A 15,266-nucleotide genomic window follows, 5' to 3' on the forward strand; every position below is an offset into this window, starting at 1 on the left:
CGCCAGGAACCGCCTGCGCACCAGACACCGCTTGCGCACCAGGAACCGCTTGCGCGCCAGACACCGCTTGCACGCCAGGAACCACTTGCGCGCCAGACACCGCTTGCGCACCAGACACCACATTCGCGCCAACAACGACCGGCACGCCAGGAGCACTCCCCCCAGGTACTAGCAAGTTAGCTTGAGGGTTAGCATTCTGCACAAATTCACGCATGCTCGCCAAAAACTGAACCACCGCTTCGCTCACACCCGGAAACAGACCCCCACTCACTCCCCCCTGACCTCCTAACACACCACTGCCACTCATTCCAGACACAGCTGAAGACAAGACAGAAGACACGGACATAGGGAGAGACTCACCAGGCTGACTCTGGACAGGAGCCGGAACAGCCGCGACCGTGGAATCCAGCAGCGGGACGGTACTGGGCGAAACTTCGCCTTCTTCCAGGCTCTCTGATCCACTTCCACCGGATTCGGGCCCCACGACAACCCCGACGTCAAGGGCGCCAGGAGAGGCAGATCGCCGCCCCTGCGCCTGCACATTTGGGCGGACGCTGACAGGAGAGCGGGCTGTGGGAGGTCGCACTTGTTCTGCACGGGCTGCAGATCTGTGGGCCCCCCCTCGTGCAGGCACTGTTGGTAGGGGCGGAATATTAACCCCCCGGCTGTCAGGAACAGGCACAGGGAAGGTGGGATCACGTGACCGGGCTAAGCCCCGCCTCCCCTGCCTGTGCTGCTTCTGGGAGCCAGTCTCCCTGCGTCTCACATGCCGGACTGCCCCCTGCTGGCGCTGCTGTGAGGGGCCAGCCGCAACTGCTCCAGGTGGTGATGCCGGCACAGAGGAGGAGGAGGGAGCAGGGTGAGCCCCCCCCCGCCGGCCGGAAGCCCGTCGTGCTGAGGGATTCCTCCCAGCCTCCCTCCTGGGCCCAGGAGCTGCAGGCTGGTCAGAGGGGGCTTGAGGGTCCTGTAGAGGGCTCCCTACACGGCGGGAGCGGCGGGGCACATCAGGACTGAGCCGCTCCGGCGGGCGCCGGCGGCGTGCGGGCGGTCGGCCCCCCCCGGTACCCGGACCTACCCCCGCCACCTGAATGGCTTGTGTGAGCTGCTCCTGCAGCCAGGCAGCCCCATGTCGTGCCGCAGCATCCCTCAGGGATGCTTGGAATGAAGTTTCTGCGCCGGATGGACGTGACATTCTGCTCCCTGTCTCGGGTCCGGACGCTGCAGACTAAGGTAACTCCTCCCCCCCAACCTATTTCTACCCCCCCAGCCATGGCCCTCCCCCACGCTCCTAACACTACCCCTATTGGTCCGTTCCTACACCCTGCACTTTTGACCGGCTGCTGCCCCCTCACTATAGCAACCCTGCTCGCCGTCAGCTTCCCTAGTTAACCCCTTCCTACCCACCCTGTCATGTACGGGCTGCACTATGCTGCGCCCGTTTCGCCCTCCCTTTACACTAATATCACCTAAGGTGTATAGAGGCTACTATGACTAGTGTGTAGTTTGGCTCCCCTACGCTTCCTGTAAGATAGCAGTCATAGCAGCAAGGTCACCATTGCTTCTTACAGTGCAGACTCCAATGGATGAGCTGAAAATGATAATTTTGTATCCGAGCTCATTTGCATCTCAATGCATTAAGAAGTATCAGACGGTTAATGAACGTCCTTCACTTGTGAATATATCGCAGCCTTGATAAATCCCGAGCTGTGAGAACAAATAACATGACTGTAAAATACCTGCACAGAGCGGTCATAGATCCTGAGACGTTACCTTGTAAGCACATTAACTAAAACCAGATACAGGTTTTGGTTTTTTTTACTCATTGTTTATGGGGGACGATATTTTTTACATTTTTAGCAGTAATTTTTTTTTGTTTTGGAATTTTTATGTAATGAAAAATTAAATACAATTTTGTATTTCTACAAGCAGCCAGCGGTCAGGCCGAAAAGCAGGGGAGACTATTGTCGCTTTACTGCTGCTGTTAAGGCCCTATTACACGTATTCGTCCTTATACGGCTGTTGCGGCCGATAATCATTTTGTGTAATAGAAGGCAGCGATCAGCCCACATATAACAATCCACAGGTGATAAAAACGACTTTTTACCGGAACAAGCACCATGAGGTATAATATAAAATAAGTAATGAAAGCTGTAACATTTACCTTTACACCTGTGGAGAGCAGTCAAAATGCAAATAGGGGGTGACAGTGTCACTGTAAAGGGGTATTCCAGTAAAAGAAATCACTTTTCCCATACCACAGGATAGGGGAAAAATAGAAGGTCGTGGAGGTCCGAACTCTTTACACCCTACCGATCTCCATATCAGGCCCTGCCGACTCTGTTATGAAGAGAATTGTGGGTATCACACGCTACCCGCGGCTCTGTTCATTCCTATGGAGCTGACGGAAAGAGACGAGTTCAGCGCTCCTCCAGCATACTCAGCTCTTCCCGGAGCTCTATACGAATGAATAGAGCCGTGGGTCGTATTATTTTGTGCCTACAGCTTTTATGCAGATTTATTTGACTCCATGGTAACAGACAACAAACAAGCCTTATATGTAGTCAGATCCTCCTGTAGGTTTTATTTTTCTTGGTAGCATTTAGAAGTACTGCAAAGTAAGACTACACAGGGTTTGTTTGTAGTCTGTTTCCAAGGTAACGCCTTATGCGTTATCCGTAGACCTAAAACGATTGTAGATTTTCAGCCAATACTATGCAAAGAGTCACTTCATTTTAAGGTGCAATAAAGCCAAGAGATGTGGTTGTAAAAGTGTGAGTACCCTGAAAGGCCCCTGTTATTAACATAGGGTCTATTACTGTTACCAATGAGTAGTGATGAGCGAATATCGAGAAAATGTTCGTGTTCAGCCGCATGGCCGAACACCAACACTCGGCCTTCAACTCCCAGCGTCTGGCAAAACTGGATGGCATTGAGTTTAATGGCAAGTGTTTGTGTTCAGCCACACGGTCGCACAGGGACTTTTTTCCGTTTTACGCTCATCACTACTAATGAGCCCTGAAGTAAGCCACGTCACGGTCTGGCGGTGTGCGAGGTGAGAGCTCCACACTGCATTAAAGCACAGCGACTGTGGCCTCCCCTCCAGGACTCTCACTGTCACTCAATGACTCCTGACGGCTGCAGAGCTCATAGAGGCATCTGCCACAGTCAGCAGTGATTTGTTGACCAATTTGAAGCTCATCTTGATCTATGTGTCAGTGCGGCGTCGGATAAATCACTGTTGTAGAAAAGTTCAGCACTGTATGAAGAGATTAGAGAAGCAGAAGGAGACAGGAGACTAATAACCACAGATCTGTAGAGCCGAACGGTGCAGTAATTGCTGAGATTCTAGAATTGCTTGTATCCCCCCCCCCACCCGGGAAGCGGATTAGCGGATTTAATAAGCAATTATGCAAGTCTAAAACTTCTCCATCCTCTATAGATCCATATTATAGACCATAGGGTGCAGTGTTATAGTTATATAGATATAGTTATATTCTTGTATATAGGGTCAGTATTATAGTAGTTATATTCTTGTATATATGGGGCAGTATTATAGTAGTTATATTCCTGTATATAGGAGCAGTATTATAGTAGTTATATTCTTGTATATAGGGGGCAGTATTATAGTAGTTATATTCTTGTATATAGGGGCAGTATTATAGTAGTTATATTCTTGTATATAGGGGGCAGAATTATAGTAGTTATATTCTTGTATAGGAGCAGTATTATAGTGGTTATATTCTTGTACATAAGAGCAGTATTATAGTAGTTATATTCTTGTACATAGGGGCAGTATTATAGTAGTTATATTCTTGTATATAGTAGCAGTATTATAGTAGTTATACAACATGCCAAGAAAGGAGCTGTTGCACCTCACACCTATGGCTGACACTAATGCCACTCGGCTATATTTAAAAACCAACGCCAGGATGTTGGTATATAATTTGATCAAACCATATTGCCCCATGTACCACGTGTCGGTCTCCTGGTTCACATGGGTCCCTACACTAACTCCTCATTGTGTCGGTCAGCGACCGCTAACCCTGCAAAGCGTACACAAACAGGGTAGGGATGTGCAACAGCTCCTTTCTCTCCAATAGTAGTTAGATTCTTGTATATAGGAGGCAGTATTATAGTAGTTATATTGTATATAGGAGTAGTATTATAGTAGTTATAGTCTTGTACATAGGAGCAGTATTATATTAGTTATATTCTTGTATATAGGAGCAGTATTATAGTAGTTATATTCTTGTACATAGGAACAGTATTATAGTAGTTATATTCCTGTATATAGGAGCAGTATTATAGTAGTTATATTCTTGTACATAGGAGCAGTATTATAGTAGTTATATTCTTGTATATAGGAGCAGTATTATAGTAGTTATATTCTTGTACATAGGGGGCAGTATTATAGTAGTTATATTCTTGTACATAGGGGGCAGTATTATAGTAGTTATATTCTTGTACATAGGAGCAGTATTATAGTAGTTATATTCTTGTATATAGGAGCAGTATTATAGTAGTTATATTCTTGTACATAGGGGGCAGTATTATAGCAGTTATATTCCTTTATATAGGAGCAGTATTATAGTAGTTATATTCCTGTATATAGGAGCAGTATTATAGTAGTTATATTCTTGTACATAGGGGGCAGTATTATAGTAGTTATATTCTTGTATATAGGAGGCAGTATTATAGTAGTTATATTCTTGTATATAGGAGCAGTATTATAGTAGTTATATTCTTGTACATAGGGGGCAGTATTATAGTAGTAATATTCTTGTATATAGGAGCAGTATTATAGTAGTTTTATTCTTCTACATAGGAGCGGTATTATAGTAGTCTATACTGCGAGTCAGACAAGTGACGCTGTGTAGAAGATGAGTAATGACCTAGTTTGCTTTGTAGATAATAACTTTATTTACTTTTCAGGAAAGTAAAGTGAGATTCAGTGAAAGGACATTGGAGCTGGAGGAGGAGCAGAATGTGTTGGACAAGGTAAAGACATGATGGGTTAATGTTATCCGCCTACTTATGTGATGTTAGCTCTCACAGTGATACTGGGGAAGAATGAAAGTACCTGTCATGAAAAAAAACTTGACATGACAAAAGTTTTGATCAGTTAAGGTCTGAGTGTTCAGACTTTGACCATTCAGTAGAACGCTCTCAGTGTGTTCTCTCCCAGCTCTATGGTATGTGACAGCCGCATAATGTAAGTCTATAGGGCCGACCAGGTCGGAAAAGTACAGAGAGCTGGTAGTGAATGTGCCAAGCATAGACTTTTGTATGTGATACAGTGTAAATGATGGTTGCTTTGTGTCTTTGGCAGTATCTGCCTGGTGTAGTGTCTCTTCTCATCCTTTTGCTTCCCCTCTTCCTGTAGTTGGTCAGTCAGCTGAAAGAATCCAAACCAAGCACCAAGATCCCGTACGGACCCAAAGATATCCCCCTCAGTCCAGCTGCACCGTATATTGTACCAGAACCAGAGATCTCCAGCCACAGTAAGCCATAAACTACAACAATTATATATAGTGGGGGAGAGTGCTGTCTGGTTGATATGGATTCACTGCATAACAACCACAGTAGTCTTAATGGGCTGTCAGATGGTTGATCTACAGCAGCCAGTCTGTCGCCAATTACCTATGACTTCAGAGTTTCTAGTCCTGTACAACACTAAAGCTCCCCATACACCTTAAGGCCATGTTCACATGTCGTATAACACTAGCCGTTCTGTGACCGGGCCGAATCACAGAAAGTCCAGTGTTACTGAAGATCATCCCAGCCGGTACTGCAGTACTGGCTGAATGATCTTAATTTCTGGTGAATTCGGAAGTGGGCGCATCCATGTGCGCCCGCATCCAAATTCACTGCTGCACATAATGGAGCGCACTCTATTGAGTAAACTGGCAGGTTCTCTGCGGCCGCTATTCAATGAATAGCGGCTGCAGAAAACTGATGTCAATTTTTCTTACGGCCGGATGGAATCTCAGCCGGAGCGTATACTATGTGTATATGCTCCGTCCGGGATTCCATTCATTACAATAGAACGTGTGTTTTGTATAAATCAAGGCCATTGTTACAATTTGTGGCTTATACTAAACATATGTTGTGTGAATATGGCCTAAGGCTATGTTCACACTACGTAAAACTACGGCCGTAGTTTTCAGGGTGGAACATAGCCTTATGTTCAATGGGATCCCGGCCGGAGTATACACACACCGTATACGCTCCGGCCGGGATCCCATGCGGTGCCGGAAAAAACTGACAGGTCAGTTTTCTGTGGCCGGAATTCAGTGAATTCCGACCGCAGAAAGACCTGTCAGTGAACACAGTTCATTGTGCGCTATGGGAAGCTCTGATGCGGGCGCGCGCTGATGCACCCGCATCAGAGCTCCGCGGCCAGAAAGATCACCCGGCCGGTACTTAAGTTAGGGTCCATTTACACAGAAAGATTATCTGACAGATTATCTGCCAAAGATTTGAAGCCAAAGCCAGAAACAGACTATAAACAGAGATCAGGTCATAAAGGAAAGCCTGAGATTTCTCCTTTTTTTCAAATCCATTCCTGGCTTTGGCTTCAAATCTTTGGCAGGTAATCTGTCAGATAATCTTTCTGTGTAAATTGTCCCTTACTGCCTGACCCCTTTGTTCTGGGAGAGATAAGCTGCAGCGAGAGAACACAGGATCGCCCGCCCATGCCAAATATTCCTGTGTATGGGGAGGACAGGAGCCGGTCAGAATAGATGGCTAAACAGTAGGTGTATGGGGACTTTTAGGACCTAAACCTGGCCTTTCTTTTTCTCTTTCACTGCTGAATTTACCTTTTAACCTGGAAAAAACAGAGCAGGTGAAGCCTGTTTTTAAGCAATTTGTTACTAAAGGAACAATAAACTAAAGGGTCGTAATAAAATAAAACAGAAAGGATGAGGCTCAACAAAGGAGTAGGGGCATAGCATGCCAGGTCTACTACTGTGGAGGAGAGCTCCTGCTGCAGCAAACTGCCTTACAGCCATTCTACTTCTCCACTTGTCAGGATTATAGGAGCATACTTACCATAGCTGTAACCTGTGCCCATGCTAAGGGGTCCACTGCTACCTCTAAAGCAGGCTACCATTTCTGATATATTGTACGAAAGCACTTTCAAAGCTTGACTGTAGGGATTGCTCTATGGTGATCTGTAGAGAAGCTAGGGGCCCATACACTGCCTGTGCACAGGGGCCCTGTTCCATCCACATCCACTCTTTTATGTATATCCATAGTTAGTTTTGCACTATGCATTTTTGCACTGGAACTCTCCAGGGCTTCTGTGACTTCTGTCCGTTATCTTCCATAGGAAACGTCCCTTCTCCATTGGTACATTTTGATCCTGCAACATGTCCGATCATCCCGGGACAAGAAATGATCATTGAAATCTCCAAAGGACATTCAGGGCTTGGACTCAGCATTGTGGGTGGGAAGGACACTCCTCTGGTAAGTATCCACACTCCCTGTGTGTTACGCCATGTGAACACCATGCTGTGCGGTATACACTTTCTGCATGATAACTATTGTGTTAGGATTCAAATTCCTCCAGAGCTGTATTCTGTATTCAACTTTGTTATCCTTCAGACACCTTCTTGGTTTACAATCTGTTTATACTATATATCAATAATGTGTGACTCCCCAGCTGTTGCAGATCTACAACTCCCAGCATGCCTGGACTTCAGCTGTTGGGCATGCTGGGAGTTGTACTACTGCTATTTACTATGCTTTGTAGTGATGCATGGTGAAAGTGGTAGTCCTGCTAGTATTGTGTCTCAATACAGCCAATGGGTTTTACATGGAAGCCAGCAGAATTTTGATTACTGCTCTGGAGTCAGGATGAATGTATGAAAATGTATCGTTGAGCTCATGTAATAACCAGCAGCTCACACAGTGTTCCCCATGCACAAAGTTTCACCAATATTTGCACTTTGTATATTGCAGGAAGCAGTGGTGATACACGAGGTGTATGAAGAAGGTGCAGCGGCCAGGGACGGGAGGCTCTGGGCGGGGGATCAGATTCTGGAGGTATGTGAACCATGTCAGCGGTCTCCCAGTGAAGTGATGGCCATAGAGATATGTAGAATCCTATGTATAAGCTACATGCAAATTGAATATTCAGGTTTGCTTTTTCGATTCGATCTGTAGGCCTTAGATAACAGTGGTGCTCCAGACCGCTGTGGTCATCCATTATGGATAGGGGTCTGTGCTTTCCCTGTACTCTAGGGCTCTGGCCATTTATTATACATAGGTAATCCTGCTTTGTTTTTTGTAACAGGAGCTCTGTAGGAATCTGACCATGTCTTATAAATGCATAGGCTGGTTTTGATTCCTCTGGCATTTTTTATAACTGCGGGATTTTGTGTTTTTTCCTCTGTAGGGGCACCATAAGAGTGTGGTGATGTTATGGTTGCATGGTCATGCTTTACTTAGGGTCCTTTTAGACACAAGGGGGAGATTTATCAAGACTGGTGTATTCTTAGATAAAACGCAAGTCTTAAATAAAGCCCTGCCCTCATTCACCCCACCAGATTTACTTAGAGCCACAAGCAAAAGTGACTCCTTGCCCCATTAAAACAATTCCAAAGTTTTGGCCAATAGCTGTCTCCTTTCTCTTTAATTTCCTGTCCATTGCCTGTTGTTAGGGGAAATCTGTCTTTACTAACAAACAAAGCAACACAAAACACTTGCATGTGCTCTAACCTGAAGAGTGGTAGAGAAAGGCTGTGTCCGAGCCTATGTCCATTCTCTTGTGCATATGCAAAGTCCGTGGATTATAAATGAAGGCTTCCGTCTACCTTTAGCAGCAGTTTTAGTGCATAATGTAACCCCTTCCTTGCCGTGCTGCTGTATGTATCTCATGCATCTATTCTCCCTTAGTGTTAGCATAACCCCTAAACTGCAGTTTCTTTCATTACTACTCAAACAGCACCTTGCAAACTCCATGCATCAGTAACCTCTTCCCCCTGCTCGTGCCATCTATAGTACTGTACTATATAAACCATCAGCCCAGCACAGTGCCACCTGCTCAGTGCACTTTCACCAGCATTATATCATGGCAAGCAGAGTGAAGTAGGTGCTGTGTTGTGATTGGCCAGACAAGTAAGGTGTAGGAAGTCCCTGTGTGTGTACTACTGGTAACAGCCCTACTCTGCCTCCACCAAAGCAACATGGAGGGTGTACTCAGGGGCCCAATATCAGCAGTGAAAACACTAAAATCAGCCAATACACTGAAAAATGGGGGTTGTCTAATTAGACCTTTTAGGTGTCCAGTCTTTAGATTGTCCACCGAAAACCAGGGATGTAATCATTGGGGGTAGAGGTTGTGGCTGCACCCTGGAATCTGTGTACACCATATAATTACACCCTGTAATTTCCCAACCACACACTCCTCAATATTACTGGATAGAAAACACTATATGAGGTATATACACGTCTCCTCTCACTGTATGGTAGTTGTCTTTCCCCCCCAGCCCAATATAAATTCATTCATTACCAATAACAACAATATCTATTGCGTCTTGAGAAAAATATAATCAAGCCCGCAAGCTGGGAGTCGGCATAACATTGTATTCCGACAAGATGGATGTCACCGGCGTATAGCTGGAGGAGATCATTAATCATGAATGTAAATGCTGTGAATAACGGCGGCAGAAAGCCGAGGTCCTGAATACAGAGCTGTACGCTGCTGCCAGCCACGTTCTGCAGATCTGCATCGGTCCTGGCTATTGAGATCAGTCCCAGTCTCTGGTGGGTCTCCCGTAAGCCGGGCCGCGTACTGCGCTCATATCAGCTTTGTTGCGGTATTGCTGCTCGCAGTGTAATTGTTCTCGCTCGCTGCAGGATGAATTGTTAATGCGTCTCCAAAGCTTTGTAAGGGAAGCCTTTGTTTCCTACAAATGTCGTCTTGTCAGGAGAAATTAGGCCGGCCCAGGGTGCGGAAACTCAGCAGCTCCTGGTGCGGCTACAAGCGCCCAGCTCTGTATCTGGAATCACAATGACCGTGTCCTCATTTACTTGCTACATATAGGTCGTTACCATTGTATTATGCAGTTTTGAAACTTTCTACTATACTATATGTTACAGTTTCTCATCATTTTGTAACTCTTTGCTTGTTGTCAATGGATGGAAATCCAATTCTTGTATAAATATATAGGTTCACCTAGGACATCTTGCTATAGTTGTATGAAGTCTGGGCTCCAGGCAGAAACATTGTTAAAGCGTTTGTCCGGCTGTAGGGACATGTCAATAATGTATACTTACCTGTCCCACTCCACTGCTGGTTCCCGGGCCACCCACTCTGCACCACTGTGCGATGATGTTCCATTCCCATAGGAAATGGGCAGTCAGTATAGACTCTATGGGGGGATATACGAAGAACGGTGTACTTGCACTCGTACTTTTATTAGGCCCCAACCCCTTTTCCCAGGCAGGATTCACTAAGAGGCGCACACAAGCTGGGCATACAGGAGGCATACGCCAGGGAAAAGGGGTGAATCTGCACCTTCTCCCTGGCGTACGCCTCGGGCATATACTTTATAAGTCTCCCCCTATGTCTACAGATGTTTTCAAAATGCTGACAGTAGAGGGGAGCAGGCGGCCTGGAAACCAGCAGCAGTGTGGGGAGTGGGACAGGTAAGTATAAATTAAATGTCCCACTCAGTTCCGGCAGCATGTTTCCCGGACAATCCCTTTAAGTATATTGAAAAGTTTCAGAACTTTGCATTATACAATTATTATATAGGAGAAACATAGTACAAAGATATAGTACCCGATGTGATGGTAGCCATGCTCGGTGTTTACCAGGTGCACGTGACACAAGTACTTAGTAGTATTTTTCGCTTTACGTGTTGCTGCAGGTCAATGGCGTGGATCTGAGGAACGCTTCCCACGAGGAAGCCATTTCTGCTCTGCGACAGACTCCTCAGAAGGTGCAGTTGGTGGTATACAGAGACGAGGCACAGTACAGGGATGAGGAGAACCTGGATATCTTCCATGTGGAGCTGCAGAAGAAGAGCGGCCGAGGGCTGGGGCTGAGCATTGTTGGTAAGAGGTACGTTGGGAACATTTTTTAATATATTTCAGTATATGCGTCTTTTAAATCTAGCGGGTTGAATGAGGACAGGGCTATATTCTCGTACACCGGTCTTTATAAATGCCCCCCCTTTCATTCTTTATGAAACAACCTGAACCTGGTCTGAGATTGGGAAGGCTGGGCATATAGCGAAGTGACAATGTATTCTGGTCTGAGATTGGGAAGGCTGGGCATATAGCGAAGTGACAATGTATTCTGGTCTGAGATTGGGAAGGCTGGGCATATAGCGAAGTGACAATGTATTCTGGTCTGAGATTGGGAAGGCTGGGCATATAGCGAAGTGACAATGTATTCTGGTCTGAGATTGGGAAGGCTGGGCATATAGCGAAGTGACAATGTATTCTGGTCTGAGATTGGGAAGGCTGGGCATATAGCGAAGTGACAATGTATTCTGGTCTGAGATTGGGAAGGCTGGGCATATAGCTAAGTGACAATGTATTCTGGTCTGAGATTGAGAAGGCTGGGCATATAGCTAAGTGACAATGTATTCTAAGACTAGGAAAGCAGGATCCCAGCTAAGTGATATGTTCTGGGACAGCTATAACCCAGCTTTCTCAGTTTTAGAATGCATTGACATCTAGTTATTACGCAGCTTTTTCCAGTCTCTGCAGCAGTCTTGGAAGGTACTATTACTAAGTAGTGACCCAGCTTTTCTTATCAGAACATATCACTGAGCTATAACCAGTGCTCAAATGGGTACAACATACCCTATAACCCAGCTTTTCCAGTCTTAGCAGTATTCTTAAAGCAAATCTGTACCCTTGGACACGCTTCCCAAACTGCTGGCCCCGTTTTGATGATCACATCAAGACATGTCCGGTCTCAGGGTCTGCCTGTCCTGGGGTCGGTATTCAGGGTCAAATAAACTTTGATTCTGGCAGTGAGGCACAGTGTCAATGAGGCGGGGCCTAAAGCGTCAGTGCCCTAGGACTGCAGCGCCTCTCTCCCTGCCTATCTTCCTTTTCAGCATGCCTAAAATGAAGATCTAGGCCTAGAGGCGTGCCGAAAAAAGGCAGGAAGAGAGGTGCTGCAGGCCTAGGGTACTAATGCTCTACGCCCTGCCTCCATTGACACCCCACCTTGCCTTGCTGCCAGAATCAAAATTAATTTACACCGAATACCGGCCCCAAGAGACAGGCAAACCCAGACTTGTCTTGATGTGATCATCAAACCGGTTATCGGTGGTTTGGGGGGGGAGGGGTGTTCAAGGGGTACAGATTTGCTTTAAAACATATCATCAGTGAACTGTAGACTGGTATTCCCAGACTTGGAACAAATTGCAGATTTAAAACCCTTGTTTTCCTATCTCAGCAGCAGCCTCAGAATTTATCATCATGTAGTTATAATTCAGCTTTCCCAGTCTCTGCACATATAATCAATGAACTATTACCCAGCTTTCCCAGTCTTGGTAGCAGCCACCTCAGGAGATATCATTATGGAGCTATAACCCAGCTTTCCCAGTCCCAGTACCCAGTCTTCGCAGCAGGACAGCATGCGGTTTGTGTGAAGGTTCATCCTTCATAGCTAAATTGTATGTGAAACAACCACTTGACAAGAACAAGCTGCTCCAGTACGTGTGAGAGGCTGCGCCATTGTTCCTGACGGCTCAGTTTGTAGCCCAGATGATCATATTCATTGTCCTATTATGGCGACAATTACAGCTTTGCTGCGATGCCGGTTGAGAGGAGCTGATGGATGCTCTGAGTCAGAGCCCGGCATAACATGAATGTTTAATGCCTTGTCTTCCAGGAACGGCAGCGGAGTCTTCATCTCTGACATTGTGAAAGGGGGAGCAGCCGACTATGACAGGAGACTAATGCAGGGCGATCAGATACTGTCCGTCAATAGTGAGGACGTCCGCAACGCCTCCCAGGAAGTGGTGGCCACCATACTAAAGGTATGGACTATGTAGGGAATGGGGGGAGAAGTGATTGCATCTCATGACCTGAATCTCTTAGGGGCCTAGAAGGAGGAACGGTTATGGTGTTATAGCATTACTCTCCCCATCTGATCTCCACGGCTCCCCTGTCAGATTTCCAGAACCACAGGCAGCATGAAACCAACACAGACGCCTTCATTAGAATGTTATATACATCATGTAGCATTTTCTATACACGAATAGGGAAGAGACCTGTCAATCTAGCCCAGGGGGAGTGGGAGACGCTGGTATAAGGCCTCCCCCTATACTTAATACCATGTTCCCGATATCCGTAAAACTATGATATCCCTGAAGCACTGCGCCATTTCAGAGTGACTCATAGTGTGGTATAATAAAAGCGCCTGACAGGTTCACTCAACGTTATTAGAATTTGTAGAAGTTTTAATTTAACAAATGGTTCTCCTCTATCTACACAGCATGTTCATGCACTGTGGAAGTTAAATAAAGTACACTCATTGACAAAAAGCTACCGCACCCGAATAAACGTGTGGGATTGCTCGTCCTGCTGCTATGTCTCCCACAGATATGTAATGATGTAATGAGTCTTGCCACATGAGGGTGTAATAGTACTTCCTCCACTGCCCTGTAAAAACAAAAATGCCCTCAGAGGCCACTTTTGGATAGTGTACCTCTTGGTGAGTGCTAGACATGACTCAGAAGACAGACCGAGAGGGCGGCCATTACTGAACTGAGAGAAGCAGGATGGTCCTGTTGATGAATTACTGCCATCTAGGCCGTTCTGAGCTGTTAGGAAATATTGGGAGTAGCGGTTACATGAGGGCAGCACAGATGGTGACCGCACAAACAGACACCAGTCGATGATTGTTTGATTCACTAGCAAGCACGAGCAGCTCCCACCTTTGCAAAGGTCAACCTTATTCTCGGTCTAAGAACCCTTTTAGGCCATGATATGCTGGTTTAGCTGGTATATGCAAAGTTTTGCATGTTGCTTTTTCCTTTGTTTAAACATATCCTCTAAGAAACGTAATAAATGGACGGCACCATGTAAGCTACCTGATTGGCTGTGCAGTTTTTGCTGCCGCATGTATAATAATAGACGCTCTCCCACCAGCTAGGTAGAGGGATATTTCTGCCTTAACTCAGACCAGTGTGTCCGTATTGGTATTCCTCCCAGCGCCCTGCATCACACCTTGATGTGGAATCACACATGTAATTACAGGTCCATCTGAATTGGTATACATATGGGTTTTGTCCTAACGTTTCTTTGCTGCAGTAAAACCCAGGATCAGGTCTACTTTGGATATTTGGATATTTTAATATTGTAATCGCTTACATGGATCATCATTACATTACTCATGGAAATGGTCCCCCTACACCTTATACTTAAGACGGCCGTTTCCGCTGCTCGCTCTCCCGACCAGATGATGTCGGTGGAGATCGGGGTCAAGCATGATGGAATACCACAGCCAGACCCCTTTGTTCTGAGAGCGAGAAGCCGCCCACCCTAAGAACACAGGGAAACTCAACTGCCCGAACATTCCTGTGTGTGGGGAGGACATGGGCCGGACGAGAGAGTTAACTAAAAGCTGAATGATTGTTCACCTGTCAGCTATTGAATGTGTATGGGGACCTAAACTGTCATTATATTCCAACAAGTCCTACTTGGTGCGTTGTTTTTGTCAGTGAGTGTACTGGGAGAATGTTAAAAGGAGAAAGTTGAATTGAACCAAAATGTTGCAAGACATCAGTGCTAACAACATAGTGACTCGTAGTTGACTCTCTTATACATTACATTACTTATCTTCTATTGATCCTGTATTATGCTCCAGAGCTGTACTCACTATTCTGCAGGCATTATAGCTCTGATTTCCCTGGACTACCAATAGGTCTGTGTGTGCACACAGTTTTTTTGGTGATTTGCTTTCTGGGGAGTGCTGTCTTCACACTGTATCCACATCAATGCCATGTAATAGGATCAAACATAGCTACTATAGCTACTATAGTGCTAATCTGTTAGTGTATGTCATCAAGCTTGCTGACTGTTTTCATTAGCACATACTGTAGTGACTTATTGTGTCTTGATTTCAGACTCTTGTACAGTGTTTCCCCATTGTCTTCTCTAGCTTTGCAATCTGCAGACTGTAACTCAGTATCAGTACAGGATAAGTAATGTAATGTCTGTACACACTGGCCCCACCAGCAGAATAGTGAGTGCAGCTCTGGGGTACAATACAGGATGTAACTCAGGAT

The 15,266-nt window shown here is 45.7% G+C and overlaps 1 protein-coding gene across 6 annotated transcripts in view; it reads left to right on the forward strand.

The window, feature by feature from the left end:
- PATJ (PATJ crumbs cell polarity complex component) overlaps positions 1-15,266 on the forward strand; it is a 179,515-nt gene that overhangs the window by 147,746 nt on the left and 16,503 nt on the right. For all 6 annotated transcript variants that reach the window (XM_069981340.1, XM_069981334.1, XM_069981337.1 and 3 more), the window contains 6 exons: positions 4,933-4,998; positions 5,384-5,501; positions 7,334-7,470; positions 7,966-8,049; positions 10,881-11,074; positions 12,866-13,013. In XM_069981340.1, coding sequence (XP_069837441.1) covers positions 4,933-4,998; positions 5,384-5,501; positions 7,334-7,470; positions 7,966-8,049; positions 10,881-11,074; positions 12,866-13,013 — 747 coding nt within the window. The remainder of the gene's footprint in view (positions 1-4,932; positions 4,999-5,383; positions 5,502-7,333; positions 7,471-7,965; positions 8,050-10,880; positions 11,075-12,865; positions 13,014-15,266) is intronic.

The sequence above is a fragment of the Dendropsophus ebraccatus genome, chromosome 8, assembly GCF_027789765.1.
Source record: "Dendropsophus ebraccatus isolate aDenEbr1 chromosome 8, aDenEbr1.pat, whole genome shotgun sequence".
Lineage (NCBI taxonomy): Eukaryota > Metazoa > Chordata > Amphibia > Anura > Hylidae > Dendropsophus > Dendropsophus ebraccatus.